At 41.9% G+C, this 22941-nt stretch overlaps 2 protein-coding genes across 2 annotated transcripts in view; one reads left to right on the top strand and one right to left on the bottom strand.

The window, feature by feature from the left end:
* LOC112631324 (anthrax toxin receptor-like) overlaps nucleotides 1–22941 on the bottom strand; it is a 724187-nt gene that overhangs the window by 687841 nt on the left and 13405 nt on the right.
* Nucleotides 4796–15762, top strand: LOC112631332 (ribosome biogenesis protein BMS1 homolog). The gene is made up of 8 exons (XM_025396276.1): nucleotides 4796–4958; nucleotides 6306–6511; nucleotides 7415–7604; nucleotides 8867–8946; nucleotides 12314–12502; nucleotides 13395–13537; nucleotides 14265–14384; nucleotides 15624–15762. Exons 4-7 carry the CDS (start codon nucleotides 8914–8916, stop codon nucleotides 14362–14364), a joined length of 465 nt encoding a protein of 154 aa, XP_025252061.1. The 5' UTR covers nucleotides 4796–4958; nucleotides 6306–6511; nucleotides 7415–7604; nucleotides 8867–8913; the 3' UTR covers nucleotides 14365–14384; nucleotides 15624–15762.

The following is a 22941-nucleotide window of genomic DNA, read 5'->3' on the forward strand; positions in this document are numbered from 1 at the left end:
CGGCACATCAAGTTTTTCCTCACATTAAGATAAGAAATGTTTCAGCATGTGCTTATTTTGTTTTTGAATATAATGGTGCATGGCTGTTTGGGCTCTCAGAATTTTTTAAGCCATTAATTTTATCTCAAGGCTTTTTTGCATTCCACACCTTCCTGCATACTAATTAGGGTGTAAATTTCTTTTAAAATCACATTTCCTTACCAGTCCAAATCAATTCATTCTTGTCTATCATACATATTCCTTTTCTATTACCTCAGAAATAAGTTAATAAAATACTTTACTGTTATTTATTTCTGATTGTAATGATACAATAGATTTAGATCCTCATTTTAGCCATCATTTAATCATAATCATGTACCACTGAACTTAAAAGTTGGAAAAAAAGCAATCTAAATTTCGTCTGAGCTCCAATCACATGTAATTTATAAAATTTTGGAAGAACACAGGCAGGTACTCACAGTAATCAACTTAGCTTTGGAAGAAGAATTTAATTTTTTACTATCTGCCACAACCATAGCCTGGTGAATTGATTTAAATCATTGAGCTATAATTGTTTTTTGAAGATTTTTTATTTTTCCCTTTCTTGTGAAGTAGTAATTAACAAAATGTAAAAATCTAAATTCAATATATAATTTCATGTTATAAAATAAAGGTTACGCATGAAATATAGCTAATGGTCAAATAAATTCTTTGTTAAGATTGGGGGCCTTTGCAGTTTGTGAGAAACATTCACACACACACACAAAAAATCTGTAAACAGAGATAAAATGTTTTTGCTGAATAATGTAATTGTCATTTCCTGCTCCCTTATTGAAGGAGAGGTATCTGTTTACCTGGATGGTTGCTTAAATCTGCCATAAATTTGTTACTCAAAACCTTATTTATTATGTTACAGCAAATAGGATAATAATTACTGCCAGAGAAGGGGACATACTTTTTGTAACTCTTTACATTTTTCTTAAAATACAAATTCTGTTATATAAATTTTGATTTTGAATCTTTTAATTATCTTTTCACTACCTCCCATACATCCTCTAAGTTTTCTTTGTCTTTTTCAACTTCAGTATACAGATTTCAGAAATACTTTAATTTTTTACTGAGTACTTAACATATATAAGAAAAAGATATTTTACAATTTCCACAGGCTGTAATGAAATATGTTGAGCTTAGTTTATGTTAGCTGCATCTAGTTCTTGCTTGATTTATTCTTTTTTCCTCTAAAGTTATATTTTATCTTGCAAGTTTGTGTATGTATGTGTATTCATTATGTATTTGTTTAACAAATTATCCAAAATCTTAGTGGATAAAGCAGCAAACGTTTATTATCTCACAGTTTCAATGAGTCAGAAATTCAGAGAATGCTTGGCTGCATTCTCTGTCTGAATATCTCACAAGGCTAAAATCAAGGTGTCAATTGGGCTATAGTTATCCCAAGGTTCAACCAGTGATGAATCCACTTTTACAGTGACTCAAATAGCTGTTGGTGGGACTCAGTTCCTCCATAGCTATTCTTAGTTGGCGGTTGGCAAGAGGCCTACTTCACTATTTTACCACGTCGATGTTATCCATAAAGCACCTCACAACATGGAAGCAGCTTCTACAGGGCTAATAAATAAGAAGGCAACAAAGAATGTGCAAGAAAAAAGTCAAAGGCTTTTGTCATCTAGACTTGGAAGTGATTAAGCTCAAGTGTGATTAATGTCAAGCCAACTATCAAGCTGAAAGGACAGGATATGAATATTAAGAGAAGGGGATCACTGAAAGCCATTTAGGAAACTGCCTACAAATTATGTGGATATGGATGTTTTATGAAAATAAAATTCCTCATCTTAGAGTGGTTTCTTTTTACTTTCTTTCTTTTTCTTTTTTTCTACATCTAATATTTTAGAACCCAAAACATGGGGACAAAGACAAATTTTAGCATCTTATCCTTAATATTTAGGAGCACAGCATATGTCATGTTAAGGATGCTACTATGCCTTTACATTATGTTGGACAGTATATATTCATCTCTGGTTCTCTTTTTTTCTTTCAAGTGATGGTGATTTCTAATGTCTAGAATAAAGTATACTTAGAAGCCAAATTAAAACTGTACTTTAGCGTATTTGTATAAGCTTACTAAAGTATTACTAAATACTCCTGTTTGCATCTTCATCATCTCCAAACTTTTTTCTCCTGCTACGGCATCTTTTCATATTTGCATGAACCAAATGTGGCTTTTGAAATAGGAAATTTTGGATGGAATAATAATCCACTATGAAGGAATCATATAGTTAGTGTAAGGAGAAGGGCTGACTTACAAGACAAGACCTAAATATATTTTTAAATTCTTCAACACTACTGTACCTTCTCCGTAATGTACCCAGAACATATGTCTCAGATTTCAACAGGCCTTGGAGTCACATTTTCCTCAAATACCTGAATAAAAAGAGGAACCTACAACCTTGCTTTATTATATATAAGAACCCAACAATTTACCAGGTGTTCAAAGATATCCAGGAACGTTTGTCTTCTTCAAAATAGTTCCTGATTTTCACTTGCCATTCCACTTCTCATCTGGATCCAGATCAGAACCTTTGTCTACTTTTCTGCAGGTTACTCACTTCTGGCTTTCTTCATACTTGTGTGGCTCTCTTTTAAACACTTCACACTGAGTTGTGGACACTTATCCCTTCTTTTTTCAAAAGGTCTTTTTTCTTTTCCTTTTTCAGGAGGCAAGGAAGAGGGAGGCAGTAGGAAGGATTGAACAGAGAGGAGGAAGTGCAAAATACTCATTTGGAACAATGGGAGATTGAGTAGACCAGACAAAGAATGATTAAAGTGAGGACTGCTGGCATGGTCCTGTTTTCCTCCAGCCATGTTTAGTTGCATCGTTGTGGCATGGAATAGATGGAGAGCTGGGTTTATCCAGGGCTCGCATCTTACCAAGCAGATAGGAGGTGACAGGGAGGTGGGTGAGTTGAGGAGGTGTGCAAGGGAGAATGGTTGGCCATGGAGTTTAGGCTGGCTCACTAGAGAGGGAAAAGTCATAAAGGGAGGAATAAAAAGTGAACAGGTAGTAAGATCTGGATTGGAGGTGCTGGTAAGGTTGCAGGAGTTTTGTTTCAGGGCAGTACAGGGAGTAACCTGGATAGCTAGGAGGTGGTGGTCCGAGTGGGATACTGTGGGGTTTGCAGTCCCTGGACTTGACAAGGTCTAAGGTCGTGGAGGGAGGGGAAGCTGAGGTAGGGTGGAGGACAGGAGTGGGCTTCATGAGATCAAAAGGATGTTAGAAGGATTATCTACCCGGATACTGACATCTCCAAAAAGAGGCCTAGTGTGAAGAAGTTACAGCCTAAGCTCTTCAGGGATAAGGGAAGCATGCGCCACGTGGGTAGCCTCCCTAGTCTAGCACCCAGTATATAGCCTATGCAGAGTGAATACCTGGGGTCTGCTGGGGGCGAAATCAAGGTCCCTGTGACAGGACCTGAAGCCTGGGGGTCTCGGTGACAGAAGTGGGTCTAGTTTTTTGGTGTAGAATTGAGCCTTGAGTGCACCGGTGGGATCATATTAAAAGGAACCCCTCCAAGACTAAAGGAAGATGCATCCTCTGACAATGTACGCTCTAGGCGTCCCAAGTAGCTGGGCTGGGTGTTAGATGGGCTCCAAGGCATCTCCTCAGGTGGCAATGCGCGGATCCTTGGGAAGGCAAAGCTGTGCAGGAAGAAAACGTCAAGATGCTACATTCCCTCAGGGAAAGCCCCTTTCCCAGGAGCAGGGAAGGCGAGACAGTTTAGGCTGGGTCAGTTTGTCACTGCCCTCAGAGTCTGTTGATCCTGGAAAAAGAGGGCCTTATTTTATTTATTTATTTTTCTTTGAGACAGTGTCTTGCTCTGTTGCCCAGGCTGGAGTGCAGTGGCTCCATTTCAGCTCACTGCAACCTCCGCCTACCAGGCTCAAACGATCGTCCCGCCTCAGCCTCCAGAGTAGCTGGGAGCACAGGGACCACAAGCGCCCGCCACGACGCCAGCTTTTATTTATTTTATTTTTATTTTTTGAGAGAGAGACATAGCCTCCCTATGTTGACCAGGCTGGTCTTGAACTTCCGGGCTCAAGCAGTCCTCCTGCCTTGGACTCCCAAAATGCTGAGATTACAGGCGTGAGCCACCATACCCGTCTGTTGTTGTTTTTTTTTTTTTTTCCACGAGATGGGGTCTCCCTATGTTGCCCAGGCTGGTCTTGAGCTCCTGAGCTCAAGCGATCCTCCCGCCTCGGCCTCCCAAAGGGCTGGGATTACAGGGATGAGCCATCGATTCCGGCCAAAAGAGGGCTTTGGGGCACCCCCAGAAGGCGAGATCTCTCTCATCTGTCATCTTTAAAGAGGAGGAAGTGGACTCCCAATCCAGCCATAGTCCATTCGTCCCCGGGCACGGTGACTCCGGGGCTGCCAGGACCACATGGTCTCCTTCTGGCTTTTGCACGGCATCAAATAACCCGCTCCAGGCTGCACAGCTGCCCTGGCCTTGGGGAAGGACTCCTGGAGGGCGGTGTAGGCTGCTCCAGAGTGCCACCGCAGGAGTTGAGGCCGTGGATTCTGAGGGCGGATTGGGGCGGAATCCGGAGGGACGCGGACCCGGTGGAACGCACTGCGCAGGCGCCTGCACCCCAGCTGTTGGGGAGTCTTTCTTGCAGTTCTCCCCTGAAAGTGGTCCAGGCACCGGTCTCTTTTTTCTGCCTTTTTTTTTTCCCTCAGGGGAGTCGGCGCGACTGTGAATTTCCGTTTCCCGCGGTGCCCCAGGGGACCTGACGAGTCGCAGTTGTGAGCAGGTTCGGTGCGGCGGGCTGGGGCAGGCGGCGGTGGGCTCCCTGGTTCTGGGGCACTGGGAAGATCGCGAGTCGTGCGCGTGGGAAGGTCCTCCCCCGGTCCTCCGGGTCATCTTTGCTCCGGAGAAGCAGCATATTTCGCATCTGTCCCTGGTGTGCCTGGGGGTCGTTGGGAGAGGGACGGGGTGAATCCCCGCAGAGAGCCTGGACAGGGAGGGAGGCTGTCGGGGAGACTGCAGGCAACTTAGACCTGAGCCGAATCTGTTGACCCCAAGTTGTGCTATTCCCACCAAGAAGAGAAGGGAGAGAAACAGTACAAGTTCGGCACTAAAACATAGTAGAGAAGCGACATAACCTCTGAAATCACACAGCTATTCAGTTTCAAAGCGTTCCTAGTGCCCAGCTCTCCTAACTCCCGGTCAGTGTTCCTTGACATATAGTGATACATAAAGACTTTCTGTTTCCGCTCGTGTGTGTGTCTGTGGGAAACCTCTGACTCACCTCTGTGCTCCAGTAGCACCCTCTGCAGCCTTGCAGTGTAGCCCTTATTGCATGGCACGGAAGACACTAGTTTGGATTTCCTCTGCCAGTCAGATCATAGCTATATCCATTTACTGGCACAATGGCTAGCGCATCATAGACACAAACGTTTATTAAATGGAATTAATACAGGACCTTAATTGAATGAAATGGCACCCTGCTCCGCTTTTTTTCAATCAAACTGTCAGATTTTATGCAGCCCGATATCCTAAAGAAAACTCACTAATTCAGTGATTACCAATTTATTGGCCACAGATTCTCAAGTACCTCAGAAATCACTGGAAGGGTCTCTGTGAGTCCATGGGGTCTCCAGGCATCATCTCGAACCAGTCATATCTCGCACGTACAGATATTGCTGTTTTTCAAGTGTGTGTAGATGAGTTGTAATTTAGGAGTTTTAAAGAGTCGACAGGTACTAACAGTAATACTGCGCTCATATTGGAAGTTCATAGAAACATTTTAAATTTTTTATTAAAATTTGATCTTTAGTTTAAGTTAGGAAACCACTTCATTAGTCCAGTTGATATCTAGGTCTGAGCCGTCCAGTAAGTAGCCACATGTGACTGTTTAGAGTTAGAATGAAATTAATTAAAAATTCATTTTTTTAGTTTCTCTAAGTACATTTTAAGTAACCACATGTGGCTAAAGGCTAAATAGCTGAAAAGTACAGATATAGAATATTTCCATCCTTGCAGAAATAGATAGTGCTGATGTTGACACTTAAGATGAATAGAAAGTAACTTAACCATAAAATGTAACCTTAGCAGAGGTAACTCATCTAATTTATAGCATAACAGAGAGAAATGAAATTGGGGATGGTTAAGCAGTTCCTATCCTTGTTCAGTGAACAAATACATCATCTCTTCATAAAGAAATAAATGAAATTTAATGTTTTTCCCTGGGTATTGACTGGATTGTAACATGCTTCTCCCACCTCCTTACCCCAGCATTCTTCCTTGTAGGTTAGAGTTACTTGTTGTTGGTAAATAGCCACTATGGAGACTAAGGACCAGAAGAAACACAGGAAGAAAAACAGTGGACCCAAAGCTGAAAAGAAAAAGAAGCGGCATCTGCAAGATCTCCAGCTAGGAGACAAAGATGCTGGGAAGAGAAATTGCAAAGTCTTTGCAGTTCAGTCTGCTGTGCGGATGGCTTGATCCTTTCACAGGTATATTTAGCTACAGTCTGATGGTTCTTCCATTCACTCTTTTTAAATAGTAGGAGCCTGTCACTGGTGACATTTGGATTCACAAGTCTAGTCCAGCTCCAAAGGACATGCAGATGCATGCTGTGTGGCTTTTACTAAAACAGGAGAAGCCTTCCCATAGAAGCTGCCTTGCCTCCAGCATCTGTACACTGGTTGGTGTTTCTTGCCCAAGATACAAGAATTTATAGAATTTGTTTCTTCCTAAACTTTAAACTGTTTCTATGGTGATAAGTGTGCTTTTTCCCTCTGGATATATTTTACAAAGTTGTAATATAAAATACAAAAATTACAATATTTATTACTAACATAGCTTTATTTAGTGAGTCCTTGTGTTATTCTTAGCAGTGGACTTTAAACGTTATTCAACTAAATCCTTCCAGCAGCCTTACCAGAGTAGGAATCATTCTTGCCCTCATTTTATGGACAAGAAAACTGAGGTCAAGAGAACAAGTGACCTCCAATCATATAACCAGTAAGTAGGAGAGCCAAATTTAACTCCAGAGCCTCTGCTCTTATCTGTTATGATGCACTGCCTCGGTATTTACCTTTTGGTTTTTAAAAAACGATTAAAATCACTCATAAAACAGTCAGATTTAAGAAGTGTTTAATTTTCAATTCTCTATACTATTGAAGTCTTCTTGTTATATCTTTATTTAACAGCAGTTATTTGGATGAGGGTCAGAAGTTAACAAGTTAATAATTGACAAGTTAATTTTATGTATATATAGTTTGTTGTACACTCTATAAAATATACTAAAGTACTCATATCTGTAAGTATACTAAGAAAGTCTACTTATAAGGTTGGTACCTTTTACTCTATTTTGAAAGTGAGTTTTCTTTTCTTTTTTTTTTTTTAATGAATAGGAGTCAGGATTTGAAGACAAAAAAGTGTCATATTCCAGTGGTTGATCAAACTCCACTAGAGCCCCCATCAATAGTGGCAGTGGTGATGGGGCCTCCAAAGTTGGAAAGAGCGCTTTGATATAATGCCTCATTTGGAACTTCACCTGGCAGAAGTTGACCGAGATCAGAAGCCCTGTGACGATCGTGTCAGGTAGAAGATGCCGCCACAGACACAGAGTTGGCGTGGCTGTTTCATCTGAGGGACATGCATATGTTTCTTGTTTTCTTGAGTGGAACATGTTAAATATTGTCATATGTTATTTCTCTTATACTTTTACTAAGTTAGCTGTAACTTCCGAAAAGGGTAAGTTCCCAGAGATAAGGATGTGATACGTATCTTATCCTGACTGCTCTATGGCTTTGCCAAGCATGTTCCTTGGAAGGGCCTAGCAGGCCTGGTCACTGTGAACACATCATTTAACAGATAGCACGTACCTCCTATGTGCCAGGTGCACATGCTTGCCCTTATGAAGCCACACACTGGTGGAAGTGTGTGTTTTCTCTTTTTCCTATGAGAATTTGTCTGCCTTGGGAGATGGTGACCTTTCCAAGTTTGAGGGAAGGTGAAACAAGCTTCCAGTGGTAGAATGGCAATGTACACTCTGAAATCTCTTGTTATTGCAGTAACATAGTTGGATTGAGACTTTTCTTTATCTTTGGAGCATCCATATTTTCTCTTCCGTTTTTTTGAGACAGAGTCTTACTCTGTGGCACAGGCTGGAATGCAGTGGTGTGATTACAGCTCACTGCAGCCTCAACCTCTCAGGCTCAAGCAATCCTCCTTCCTTAGCCTCCTGAGTAATGCACACCACCATGCCTGGCTAATTTTTCTTTTTTTTTCTTTCTTTTTTGTTTTTGTAGAGATGGGGTTCCCCCATGTGACCCAGGCTGATCTCAAAACTCCTGGGCTCAACGGATCCACCTGCCTTGGTCTACCAAGGTGCTGGGACTACAGGCGTGAGCCACTGTGCCCAGCCCATATTTTCTTGACTGTTTTCTTATTACCTTAATTTAGACATAATTATTGTTATGAATATTCTGTTGCATTATGCTTGAGGAAGTTTTTAGCAATAATGGGAATATGGGAAGTTTTGATAGAGGTGAACACACCTGCAGCTGAACAGCAGGATCATGGTTATCATGGAGCCTGTCCAGTCAGAATTTTCCCTGTTTGAGCACTTTTATTCATCTGGGTAGACTTTTGATATTATCTAAATTTAGAACACAGCAAGAAAAACAGGATGGAATTTATTTTATTTTACCAGTTTTTGCCTATAAAGATGAACTTCTGGTACACTCCTGTAAACGTATATGGTGTTTTACTGGATGCAATTAAAAAATGAAAATTAGAGTTGATGGTTGGAATTTTTTCAGGGTCTTTTTAAAGTAAAAATTTCATCTTTTCACTTACAGGTAAAAAGCGCAGACTCGCCATTATTGAATGCGGGTGTGACATTAACATGATGATTGATCTGGCTAAAGCAGCAGATCTGGTAAGTCAGCAGGGGCAGCCTGGGGTGCTGATGGAGACTTACAGCGTTGTGATAGGTTATGTACCCTGAGATGAAGGGAAGGGAGTTTATGATTATTAAAGGAATCATGGTCATCTTCAGGGATACAGTAGATGTGACTGAACTGATGATGATAATAATAATGGTAATAAATGTTGTTATATTAATAATACAAATGGAATGTGCACAATGAAATGTATTCCAAAATCTAAAAGCAAATGACAGGATGCAGAAAACCTTTAATGAACACAGCTAAAAAGAGCTCATTAACACGCATACATATATACGTACAAATATATCATAGTAAGTACCATTTCTTCTTGGACCCTTCCTGGCACTGTGCTAACTGCTTTCTACAAATTTTCCTTACGTAAACCCTTGATCCACCCTTCAGGTGAGTAGGTAGTATCTGTAGTTTACATAAGATGAAATAGAGTCTCCCAGCAGTTAAGCAACTTGTGTGAAGATGGGCCCCTTGTTCCTGATGGTTCTGGAACCTTCATGCTTAATGATAATGCTAAAGTAAGTATATGAATTGCCTGAAGAAGTGGCCAGAATTTATCAATAGAAAATGTAGACAGTACTCAGTGTGTGGAAAATGTATACGGTCTTGCATTTATGGAAATGATAATGTTCCCTATTCCTGATATTCCATTAACTATCTTTTAAATTAACAAAAATAAATAAAATACAAGTTAGGAAAAAAAAAAAAAAAAAGAGGCCAGACACAGTGGCTCACGCCTATAATCCCAGCACTTTAGGAGGCTGAAGTGGGCAGGTAACCTGAGGTCGGGAGTTCAAGACCAGCCTGACCAACATGCAGAAACCCCGTCTCTACTAAAAATACAAAATTAGCTGGGTTGGATGGCGCATGTCTGTAATCCCAGTTACTTAGGAGGCTGAGGCAGGAGAATCGCTTCAACCTGGGAGGCAGAGGTTGTGGTGAGCCGAGATCACGCCATTGCACTCCAGCCTTGGCAACAAGAGCGAAATGTCATCTCAAAAAAAAGAGCAAAAAAATAAGCCATATTGATTAGGAAATGTGGGGTGACGGATACCTTGTTTTTTTCATTTTTATTTAGTTTTTTCTAGAGCTACAGATTTTATACTTTGGCCCAGAAAGACTCCTAAAATATAATGTAAAAAGTAATACAGATTTTAAAGTTACACCATTGTAATGTCAGAAAACTAAATAACATTTAAATTTTGAACATGTAATGCAACTATTAGTAAAAATAAGTGTTATTAATGTAAATTTGTGTAAAGATTATTAAATCTTGTATACTTGAAAAAATTGAAGTAGTTCATAGAAGTCATTTGTTTCTCTTTTATTTAAAATGTAGCAAGTTTCTAATTTTAAAGACATACATATTAAGAGATGCCTTTACATTTTTTTTATTTTTAGTTATTATGGATGCATAATAGATGTACATATTTATGGGGGACATGTAGTATTTTGATAGAAGCATACAATGTGTGATGATCAAATCAGGGTAATTTGGATATCCGTCACTTCAACCATTTATCTTTTCTTTGTGTTAGGATCATTTTAATTTCATTCTTTTAGTTATTCTGAATTACATAATAAATTACAGTCACCCTATTGTGCTGTTGGATGCTAGAATTTATTCTATCTAACTGTATTTTTGTACCTGTTAACCTTTCCCTCTTTGTCCCTCCCTCCCTGCTCCCCTTCCCAGCCTCTTAACCATCACTGAGAGAGATGCCTATGTAAATCTTTTTCAGATTTTCAAAAGGAGCACACACATTTGGTAAAGCACTCTAACTAATGCAGGGTACACACAATGCGTGTGTTCTCTTTCCTTGCTCTAACCGCTGGTCTCTCAGGGCCCTGCAGAGCAGTATCCTTCCAGATACATATAAACACACACGCCACCCTTTAAAAACACAAATGGTAGCTTATTTTACACACTCTTCTATGCTTTGCTTTTTTTCATATAATGTATCTTGGAGATACATAGTAAGTACTGTAGCACTGCCTCCTTCTTTTTAATATAATATTCCATTCTGTGGATGCACCATAATTTATTTAGCCTAGCTTATGTTGATTGCTCTGCTTTGGGTTGTCAGAGACTCCTGACTACGGCAAAGGCACACACAGTACGTGGATTTGGGTGTGTACGTGCGTGTGTGGATTAGGGGAGTAACATTGGCTTAGATGACAAAGATTGGCAGCTGAGGGACTGTTTGGTCCCTGTTCTTCCTGACCCTACAACCAGTTGCTTGCCCCTTGGCACTCTGACATCAGATGTGGTGTGAGGATTTTCTACCTGTTCTTCGAGCTGGTCCAGTGTTGCTGGAGAGCTCTGCTTGCTGCCTCGGTCTGCAGTGGCAGTTGTGCTTTCCTGCAAGCCCAACTTTGTATATCCTGTGGTTTTGGGTTTTGAATGTTTCCTAGTTTAATCAAAGGTGGGCATTTCTGTTTCCATTTTGTGTTATTTTCGGTTATCCATGGAAAGGTAAGAACAGAACCATCTTTAATATTAAAACCAGAAGTTTCCAGGAATCAATTCTGAAATTATTTTGCGTCTTTGAAGTGTCTTAAATTTTAAAAATTGGTCTTATCTGCTTATATTTTCTTATAGACTGCCATTCATGATAATCTTACTGTTTTTTTGACTTAATTCTAAACTGGTAGCTATTTAAAAAAATTTCTGAGCAATTGAGTTATACAAATTAACATACAAGATAGAGGTGTATACTGCATACTTCCCAGCCAAAAACATATTTTTTTTTTTTCTGTGAGGAAATTGAAAGAAGAGGTTGGTTTTCTGTATATATTTAATATATTTCATTGATTATCACTTTCTTCCCATTCTTTGGATATCAAAGACCTGTTATTTGGCTTAAAAATATGTTACAGAAAACTTCATTTCTTTAAATTAGGATTTCTTAGGTAAGGACCAGGTTAGACTCAGCCTTTTCTGAGTTACTTCTCACGCATTAGAATTCTTAAAATGAAAGTTTATATCCTAGTGCGCATTGTCTTACGGTTGCCTTTTACAGCAAGTCAGAGGGTGGTGGTTTCTCTGGGGGATGCCTGTGTAGTCATTTGATTTAGTCTGCAGTGGGACTTTCCTGTCGAAGGCCAGATAGTAAATATTTGTGGCTTTGTGGATCGTATTTTTTACAGCTACTTAGCTCTGCAGTTGTAGTGCACAGGCAGCCATAGACAATATGTAAATGAATTCATGTGGTTGTGTTCCAATAAAACTTTAGTTACAAACACAGGTGATGGCTGGATTTGGCACGTGGGCCAGTTGCCAACCCCTAGTGTAGGTGGTCTGTTTTGGTCGTTTCTTTGAGAAATGATGTGTTCTGTTTGTAGGTACTGATGCTTATAGATGCCAGCTTTGGGTTTGAAATGGAAACCTTTGAGTTTCTAAACATCTGTCAAGTACATGGCTTTCCTAAAATTATGGGAGTTCTCACCCACCTCGACTCCTTCAAGCATAATAAGCAACTGAAGAAGACAAAGAAGCGATTAAAACACAGCTTCTGGACAGAAGTTTCCCGGGTAGGAAGAGAAATAATTGTTAGAAACTAACAGTATAATCCTTTTAAAATAGACTGAAGAGGCAGGCACAGTGGTTCAAGCCTGTAATCCCAGCACTTTGGGAGGCAGACTTGGGCGGATCACTTGAGGCCAGGAGTTTCCAGCTCAGGGCAACATGGCTAACCCCGTCTCTCCTAACATGCAAAAATTAGTCAGGTGTGGTGGCACACACCTGTAATCCCAGCTACTCGGGAGGCTGAGACATGAGAACTGCTCAAAGCCGGGAGGCAGAGGGTGCAGTGAGCTGAGATTGCACTGGTGCACTCCAGCCTGGGTGACAGAGTGAGACTCTGTCTCAAACAAAGAAACAAACAGACAAAAAAGACTGAAGAGATATCACTAAACGTCTCTCTAGGATTTGCCTCCTGAATTCCCGTTGTGTTTGTGTTCCCAGTCTCTGGAAGGTTTCCCTCAAGAGAGCGCTTATTCTGGGCCTCTTGGTGTATCTCATTTGTCTCTGTACCTGCTGCACCAGGCAGTGTCTGGGTGTTTGGGGGTGGGGACTTAATAGAGTACATCAGAAGTTTCTCCCAGTTGCAAGACCAGGCACTGCCCCTTCCTTTCCATACTGCTCTGGTCCATCGGCCACAGAACCGTGTCTGTGCTCACAGGCCTCACCTCCCTCTCCTCACCATACTTAGATGGATGCCCCTGCTCGGCTGCAGAGCAGTCTGCCTCTGTGGGGTTCTAATAAGTCCTGAAAGAAGCCAGCAAGGCTCTGGAAGCCTCAAGACAGTGGCTTTGCTGGAAGTCTCCCTTCTTAGGATTGCTTCTTGTTTAGAGCTTTTATTTTGTTGCAGTTTTGACAAGAACTTAATTGAAATTTAATTTTTAATTTTCCTTTAATGTTTAGGGTGCCAAACTGTTCTGCCTTTCTGGAATGCTGCATGGAGAATATCAAAACCAAGAAATCCACAATCTAGGCCATTTTATTACAGTTATGAAGTTTAGGCCTCTCACATGGCAAACTTCTCACCCTTATATCCTGGCAGACAGGTAAAAAGTGACTGTAAACTTTTTCTTCCTGGGCCATATATTTCAAAGTTAAAAAGGCTAGAAAAAGAACAGTGATAGGATTTATTTTGTGCCTGTTTGAATAGTGGTGGTAGAAGTGTAGTTGATGGAAAATGTCTACTTATGTCATTGCTCAAAGATGCTGTGCCTTTGGGAGTAAATTAATTATGAGATGTTTAGGAAAATGGGAGGACTTGGAAGCATTTAAGGCTACAGGATGTGGCCCCATCCTACGTTCATCCTCAGTTTTCAGTGATGCTGCCTTCATGCCTGGGTGCTTGAGTCCTCATGTGTGCCTTCAGTTTCCTTCCTTTGTTCTCTTCTTTGTGCTGTGGTTTTCTCAGCCTGGAATACCCTTTTTCCACCTGCCAGAGTCCAAGCCACAGTAAAAATCCCAGAGCACAGGCTCACCCTCTTCCAGAAAGGGATTTTTTGAATGTGTTCTTCACTCTTCCCTGACCCCAGGTGGACGTCATCTCACTGTCTGGTGTCTTACAGAATGAATGTCACTTTCAGCCTAGAGACACAGTTGTGTGCCTGTCCCTTTTCCTCTGCTGGATGGTGAATGGTGCTTCCTTGTTTCTGCATTTTCTAGTTTTCTAAATGACATGCTTGGTGGACAAGAGTGTGATGAGTCATTGACACATGAAAGGAGGTAGAGGAACTTTTGGCATTGATTTCTGCTGTATGATTGAGTTTATTTTTCTAGGATGGAAGATTTGACAAACCCAGAGGATATCCGAACAAACATCAAATGTGACCGGCAGGTGTCACTTTATGTTATTAAGAGGAGCACACTTGAAAAATAAAAGCCAAATTCACATGGCAGGTATTCTCTTGTTGTAGAACATACTAGAATTACACATAGGATTCTTGGGATGGCTTCATTTCTCAGGAAAACTAAAAAATGACCATATAAGGGAAGATGGCCTTGCTGGAGGTTTTAAAAGTAAAGCAGCTGTGTGTAGGCCTGCAAAGGTGTTACCGAATCCCCTCTTCTCTGACCTCTTGTCTTGTAGCTAGAGGGCCACTGTTCCAGTGTGGCACAATGCCCTTCTTTAGGGTCATGGGTTCAGCCCTTGGACTGTGGATCGTTGTTAAACCCCAAGTCAACAGTAGATACTTACTGACTTCCTGTCAGCTGAAGCTGGCTTTTTGGGTCCTGTCTTCTAGGGGTGGAAGATTTTGCCATGAGTGATGTCAATTTCCTTCCAGACCCTTGTGCTATCCCTGAACAACGAAAGAAGCCCTGTTTAAATAATAAGGAGCAGCTGGTTTATGCGCCTCTTTCTGGACTTGGGCGAGTGCTGTATGACAAAGACGCTGTCTATGTTGACCTTGGTGGCAGGCACGGTTTTCAGGCATCGGTGAGATGGGGGTCATCGCTCTGAACTCTCATTATTCTTTCCGAGTCTATTTTTTAATCAAAAAAAGAAATGTACTCAGCTTTTATTTATTGAAGATTTTTCTCTTGTACTTATAATAAAGGCCCAAATGCATACTGTAAATATGTAGAATAAAAAGAATACCTTGTTTTATTATACCAAACAAAGGCGTCCTGTCCTCCATGCCTCGATTCGTGGCCCCGGCGCGGGCCCTGCTGCCAGTGTGGCACCTGCATGGCTTATTTCCGTTTCTACAAAACCAGTGTGCTTGCCAGCTCTCGTTGGTCTTTTTCTTTTTCTCATTCACAGTGGTCTCCTCGTTCTTCATTTTAAAGCAGATTTCCAATATTTATTTCTTAGTTCTGAAGTGGAATTTTGTTGGGTTAAAATCAGGGTTATTTTAAAATGTTAGAAAAGCTAGAGTTGTCATAACACTGGAACTAAGATTTTTCTAGCTAGGTGTTTTGGTTATCAGGTTATATACTCACTGAGCTTTGGAAAAGTTTAATGGATATGGGGATCCATTTCAAGCTTTGTTGTAAGGATTTTCTTCTCTGGTTTTTGTGGCATTAAAAAGGTTCTTGGGAAATGTGTCTAAGATAATTTTGAGAACTGAGTGAAACCAGTGTCTCTCCAAGATCTTTGTGCTTTCCTCACCTGCCATTTCTTGGTGGTCTTGACAGGATGAGGTGGAGCCCACCCATGAGCTGGTCCAGAGTCTCATCTCCACCATCTCCACCATTGATGCCAAGATGGCTTCAAGTCGGGTGACGCTGTTTTCTGATTCCAAGCCACTTGGGTCAGAGGCTATAATCAAGGGGAAGTCTGCTTTTTTTTTTTTTTCTATTTTTAATGAAAATATGTATTACAGAAGATCATATCATCTGTAATTCTGCCATCATAACACATTTTGGTGGGATTCATTCTATTTTGTTTCATTTTTCTTTGTGTGTACATGTGTCTCTGAGGGCTCTTCACTTACCTGACATTAGGAGAGAGTCTTTTCTTGAAATAAAATACAAGATGCATTTTTCAGCAGACCCCAAGTATTCCTCAAATACCACGCCATCTTCCATAGGTTGCTTTCTTGTGTTAGGATTTTAACACAGGAACATTGACGGAACACAACGTTCCTTCCATAGCACCAGGGTAGTCTCCTCATGTCAAGGTCTTTACCTTAATCACATGTATGATGTACCGTTTTCATGTAAGGTTCTAGGAATCTGTGGACATCTTTGGGGGGGCCATTATTTTGCTGACCACATTATACATATATATATATTCTAGACTAGTACAAAAACAATACCACTTCCATTGCTTTATGTATGTGTATATATATATACGTTGTCTAATGCTATAATTTTTAAAAAGTTATAGACACAAATATACCTATTTAAAAAAACCATTTTTTGCTATTTTACTTCATACTGCCATCTTATTTTTCCTGAAACTGTTTCAACCCTGGAATTCTTTATTGCTATTAGTTTTATTTTATTGAAATATTCATGAATGAGCATAGACTTGTATGTGGATTTAAAATTCACAGTAATTTTCTCATGAATTCATCTGTGAATAACATTTTATAGACAAAATGTCTGCACTAGGAGGAGGACAAGAGGAAGATGTATAATTCCCTTGTTTTAAGGTACCGCCATTCATTATTATTATTTTAAAATATGAGTGTTGACTGATGTTAAAACACAACTCCCTTAAAAAGGGAGTGGTGGCTCCCGCCTGTAATCCCAACACATTGGGAGGCCGAAGTGGGTGGATCACCTGAGGTCAGGAGTTTGACACCAGCCTGGCCAACATGGTGAAACCCTGTCTCTACTAAAAATACAAAAATTAGCTGGACATGTGGTGTGTGCCTGTAATCTTAGCTACCCAGGAGGCTGAGTCAGGAGAATCGCTGGAACCTGGGAGGCAGAGGCTGCAGTGAGCCAAGATCACGCCACTACACTCCATCCTGGGTGACAAGCGAGACTCTGTTCTTCCCCCGCCCCCCGCCAAAAAAACCCACACACACACAAAGGGATGACTGGTTGGGCACAGTGGCTCACACCTGTAATCCCAGCACTTTGGGAGGCCAAGGCGGATGGATCACATGAGGCCGGGAGTTTGAGACCAGCCTGACCAACATGGAGAAGCCCTGCCTCTACTACAAATACAAAAATTAGCCGGGCATAGTGGCACATGCCTGTAATCCCAGCTGCGTAGGAGACTGAGGCAGAATTATCACTTGAACCTGGGAGGTGGAGGTTGCAGTGAGCTGAGATCACACCATTACACTCCAGCCTTGGCAACAAGAGCGAAACTCCGTCTCAACAACAACAAAGCAGATTTATAACTGAGCAGTGGATTTGAAAATTGTTTTAACAAATATTCAAAATACCTAAGGAACTTGTATAAATAAATAGGGAAAAAAAAAGAGAGAGAGAAAACCATCAAGAAGCCCCCACAAAGCAGATTTGTAAATGGGCAATGGATTTGAATAGACATTTAGCCAAAGAAGACATCCAGCTGGTGAAAAGGCATATGGAAAGGCGCTCAACATCACTGATTACCGGGAAAATGAAAATCAAAACTGCCACAAGTGGTTAGACCATAGCGGCGTGCATGAACGTTTTCAGGCCTCCCGTTGTTGGGAGTGGCTGAGGAGAGTGGGGAGCTTTTGTCTGTAGCTGGAAGAGTGGAGTCTCAACAAGAACCAGTGTATTCTGGACATGTGTGGGCCCTGGAGTGTGCATGGCTGGATGCCCTGTCTACCTGTGCCTTACAGAGTGACACCATTGTGCTGTGGTCCATCAGAGGGGCAGGTGGCTTTCAGAGGGAGTGGGAAGTGGTGGGGGTTGGTTTGTTTGCCTGTGGATGATAGCAAAAGTGGGTTAGCTTCCCAAGAACTTTTAATAGTAGCCTGTTTTGCTGCAATTCTAGATCCAGACTGGGGTCCCAAGGCATCTTGGTAGTCCACAGCTTCTTAGCAAGTGCATGTTCAGTTGGATCCCCCAGCCCAGCCTGGGTCATCCGCATCTTCTGCCTCCTGGGCCAGACTTAGCTCGGCTCTGCACTGAGCCGTCATCCTGTGGTGAGCAAGATCGCATTCTTGAGCTTCAGTCTCTTTCCCTGCAGCATGCAGTCAAGGTGGTGTGAGCCACATCTCACAGTGCCTGCTGCCTGAACAAGGACCAGAGGCCTGTGGAACACACGGCTCTCAGGTTTCTCCTACTCGATGACTCTTCAGCTGCCCCCACATGGCTTTCTAGCTCACAGCAGATCTAGCCTCCTCTGAGCAGTGAAGATGGGATGTTTTATGGTCGTTTTCCCTGGTGTGCAGTGCCCAAGCGGAGTTCTTCAGCCCACCCTAGTCCATCCCCTCTCTAACCCCAGACCTGTCCAGTCTTACCTCCCTTCATATCAAAAGCCCACAGTTAACCCAGAGGGCTTCAGCCCTGCCCTGCCTGACTTTCTAGGAACCCCCCTCTCCACCCACCCTAATCAGGACACTGTGTGAAGGTTCTCCCTCATTATTTTAAAAGGAGGAGAAATTTTTCTGACATAGAGGTTCTGGTGAAGTGGCCAGCTCCCACATCACCGGGTGACAACAGTTTGGGCTGGACCAGGATAAAACAGTGCTGTCCTGGAGCTGGCCATCTGATAAGAGGCTCCAGAGAGTGCAGTGATGGACCCCTGGGAGGCTTTCTGCTCTCCTGATGGCAGGTTTTTGGTGAGAAGACCTATTGGCCACTAGGCTGGCTGTGTGTGTGTGTGATATGTTTTCTTGGATTGATTTCTTTCAGCATGAAGCCCACTGTTTTGCTGAATGTATCTCACTGTTTCCTGAAATTCACTACATTCAGCTGGCTTAAGGGTCCTGGGGCCTGGCTGTGTCATATTTGCACAAGCCTAGTGTCTGTGCAGACTGTACACTGGAGTTCAGTTGTAAGACCGTTTTGATCTCTTATTCTGTCCCTGTAATAGAAAAGCCATTTCATTCAATGGAATAGAAACCCAGATATATTGGCGAGATGTTCTAATCTGTCATCACTGGGGCAGTGGCCAGTGATTTGGACTTTGTGGCGTAGATGGAAATTTCCAGGTTCTCTAGGTGGTGGGCAGAAGCCTCACTTTTTAAAAAACTTCCCCCACTCCACCCCTGCCAATGAGGACGTTGCTTGGGGGTATTTCCATCAGTGTTAGGTAGAAGAGATCATTTCCTGATGTTGAATTTCAGGTAAGGATGCCAGCTTCTGTATATCAGGGTAGTGGTGCTTGGGCTGAGACAGGCCTAGACAGCACTGTCTGAAAGGGGGCTCAAGGAAGTAGCTGTGAAAGGCCCCTGGGATGTTTTCTGCTCCCCTCTCTACAAATCGCCTGGAGGGAGATCCTGTTAGTCACTATGGGTGTGTGTGTGTGTGTGTGTGTGTGTGTGTGTGTTCATAACTTGTTGCTGGGGGGTGGGAAGAGACAACAAAAGCCTACAGAATCTATAGTTCTCAGTTCATCTCCCATCCTAGTCCAATCATGGCCTAACATCCTTAGCACCTGATCGCAGAGGAGACTCTGCGCATTTGTGTTCATGTGGTCGTGGATGTTGGCAGATTCAGATTGGTGCCCCAGGCATCTGTGCCTGTAACTGCAGTTTCAGCAGGCTCAGGACCAGGCTAAAGGGCCTCCAAGCTTCCTCCAGTTTCCTGGTGCATGCGTGTGCAATATACCCCCCTGGCCTGGGGCTTTCCTGCCTCTTCTTGCCAGTTGGGTCAGAACTAGCTTATGAATCAGTGTTTTCTGAGCTTTCATAGAATTGACTCTGACCAGTTGGATACTTGAAAAGGGCTATGTGATATAGATTCTTAAAGATATATTATTTTAGAGTAGTTTTGAGTGTACAGCAAAATGGAGTGCAGAGTGCAGAGATCTCATATGCCCTCAATTCCTGTACATGCTCGGGTCACTCCACGAACACCCCCCTACAGCAGAGTAGAATAATTATTGTAGTCAGTAAACTTACATTGACACATCATCATCACCCAGAGTGATACTCTTGGTGGCTCACATTCTAAGGGTTTGGAGAAATGTATAATGAGAATGAAATGTTTAATGAAAATATCATTATAGCTGTTATGATATCCTGCAGTATACTTTCACTACTGTAATAATCTCATGCTCTGTTTATTTATCCTTTCTTTTCCTAACCACTGGAAGCCATCCATCTTTTCAGTCTCCATAGTTTTACATTTTTCTGAATGTTGTGTTCTTGGAATCACAGAATAGATAACTCTCCAGATTGGCTTCTTTCAGTTAGTAACATGCATTTAAGATTCCTCAGTGTCTTCTCATGGCTCAATAGCTCATTTCTTTTCAGAGGTGATTAATATTTCATTTTCTAAATATACCACAGTTGTATTTATCAGTTAAGCTATGGAAGGACATCTTGATTCCTCCTAAGTTTTGGCAGCTCTTTTAAAAGCTGCTATAAACATCTGTGTGTAGGTTTTCATGTGGACATAAGCATTTGGGTCATTTGGGTAAAGACCTAGGGAGTGCAATTGATGGATCATGTAATAGGAGTATGTATAGTTTTGTAAGAAACTGCCCATATTTGGAGAGTCTTTACGATGGTAGAGGAGAATGTGTTCACACACTGAAGAATCAATCCAATGAAGGAGGTAGAACTTGAGGATCCAGAAACAATGATGTAATCATGAGAGCTGTTAAAAGATACAATTAGACAATTTGAAACATTAGAAAATACATTTGAGCATTCAGAAATGTATATACTACCCAACCGCAGACTTCAAGCAGCTCAAAGGTCCAACAGAGAGGCTTAGAGAGGGTGGGAGAAAAGGAAAATACTTGATTGAGTAAAGTGGAGCAGTGGCCTCATTTGGAACATTACAATGGAAAGTCTCTAGTTAGATGTTAGTTGGTGGTTTCTGATTGGTTAAGCTTAGGTTTCCTTTTCTTATTTACACTGAGTCAAGTTTTGGTTTGTTTAAGGAGGAATTGGGTGCACTGCAGCCACCTCAGCCTCAGGGCCACTTGTTTATTTGATTATTTTTAACAGAGAAGATCCTTTTAAAAATATCTGTTGCCCTGGCTGGAGTGCAGTGGCATGATCATGGCTCACTGCAGCCACAACCTTCCAGGCTCAGGTGATCCTCCCACCTCAGTGCTCCCCACCCTGAGTAGCTGGGACTACAGGCACGTGCCACCACACCACCATGCTAGACTAATTGTATTTGTTTGAGAGATGCAGTTTCCCTAAGTTGCTTAGGCTTCTTTCAAACTCTTAGACTCAAATAATCTGTCTGCATTGGTCTCCCCAAATGCTGGAATTACAGGCCATCTAAATCTTTTATCTCAGATTTGCCTTGTGACAAAAGGAGGGATACTTTTTCTGACATAATGAAGCAGAGAAAGGTGAGGTGGGCGCATCCTGTGCGTATTATTTTCCCAGGTGATGGGAATATGGTCGGTTCTTGCCTAATGGGATATATTTTCTCCTTGAATGATTTGGCAAGATATCAGATGAGAGAAGTTGAATAAACATTAGAAGAACAGAGAAAAAATAGGTTATACATGTTGGGTTTCTGAAGAAATGATGTCACTGGGGAAACAAAACTTTTATTGATTTCTGGAAACATTTACAGCCAATTTTTTGTGTAAGTAATTTGAGTGTATGATGATATCTCTGACCACTTTTTGATATTTTTTCTGGTTCAGCTGAGTGGTGCCATTGAGGAAACACAAAGTGGGGCTCATCCAGGAATGAGATTTTGCCAGAGAAAAGACAAGCAGCAAGTCAGGGAGCTTAAGGTAATTATGAGAAAGTGACTATCTAAAATTACTTAGGTAGAAGGAGACAGATTGGATTTTTGTGTTTGGTATTTGGGGTAAAAGGGGTATGTGTGTGTACCTGAGATATGTTGTTTATTCTCTCTCTCTCTTTTTTTTTTGAGAAGGAGTGTCGCTCTGTCACCCAGGCTGGAGTGCTGTGGCACAATCTTGGCTCACTGCAACTTCCGCATCTCAGGTTCAAGCGATTCTCCTGCCTCAGCCTCCCGAGTAGCTGGGATTACAGGTACCTGCTACCACACTTGGCGAATTGTGTGTGTGTGTGTGTGTGTTTTAATTTTTTTTTTTCTTAGTAGAGATGAGGTTTCAGTATGTAGGTGAAGCTGGTCTCAAACTCCTGACTTCAAATGATCCGCCCACCTTGGGTTCCCCAAGTGCTGGGATTACAGTCGTGAGCCACTGCGCCCAGCTTGTTTATTCTCTTAAGAGAGAAAATGAGGGAATTAACGGACTGTAGTTCTGGACAAAGTGGAAAACTCTTAAAGTGGAAGTACTGGGGCAAGTGCTGTGACAGGCTGGGATGGTGCAGTCAGTCCCTTCACCCAGAAATCAGTAGAATGTTAGCAGTTCAGACTCAAACCTTGTGAAAAACAGGTGGTGGAAAGGAAGTCCCTTGCAGCAACTGGCGCCATAATCAAGACAGAATGTTTTTGGAATAAAAACAGTTACCTGCTTTCAGCCCTAGGTGGTAGCTATTGTCTGCCCTGATGATAGGTGATATTAATTTGTGATCCTGATGTCTTAAAATGGGATCACTCATCTCCGGTAGAATTAAGTCGACAGTGAAGTTGTCCCCTCATCCCCAAAGAGATAAACATATATGAATGAACTGAAGTGATAAGGTAACAACTACTGCTGCCTGGGATCATGAGAGACCTGAAATGAACTGATAGGAAGTGAAAGGTGGCTGAGATAATGAGAATAGACCCATCTGCAGAGGATCATAAAACCAGCAAAGACAAGGTCTTGTGTAAGATGCCTTCAGAAGCTTTGTCTGTGAGAACTCTAAGGACTTCTCCAGATCTGTTGTCTGCTGCCCAAAAGGAGCCTCTGACCAGCATCCAAAGGGCTTCCGTTCCCACTGGACTCTTCTGGAGGTACGCTGGTCTCCCGGGCCATGGCTGTGGTTTTTTACTCACTTTATTA

The sequence above is a fragment of the Theropithecus gelada genome, chromosome 9, assembly GCF_003255815.1.
Source record: "Theropithecus gelada isolate Dixy chromosome 9, Tgel_1.0, whole genome shotgun sequence".
Classification (NCBI taxonomy): Eukaryota; Metazoa; Chordata; class Mammalia; order Primates; family Cercopithecidae; genus Theropithecus; species Theropithecus gelada.

Coding starts and splice junctions, on each gene's coding strand:
- LOC112631332 (XM_025396276.1), top strand. CDS start 8,914: ATGATGATTGATCTGGCTAAAGCAGCAGATCTG. Junction 8,947..12,313: donor TGGCTAAAGCAGCAGATCTG/GTAAGTCAGCAG, acceptor TTCTGTTTGTAG/GTACTGATGCTTATAGATGC. Junction 12,503..13,394: donor TCTGGACAGAAGTTTCCCGG/GTAGGAAGAGAA, acceptor TTTAATGTTTAG/GGTGCCAAACTGTTCTGCCT.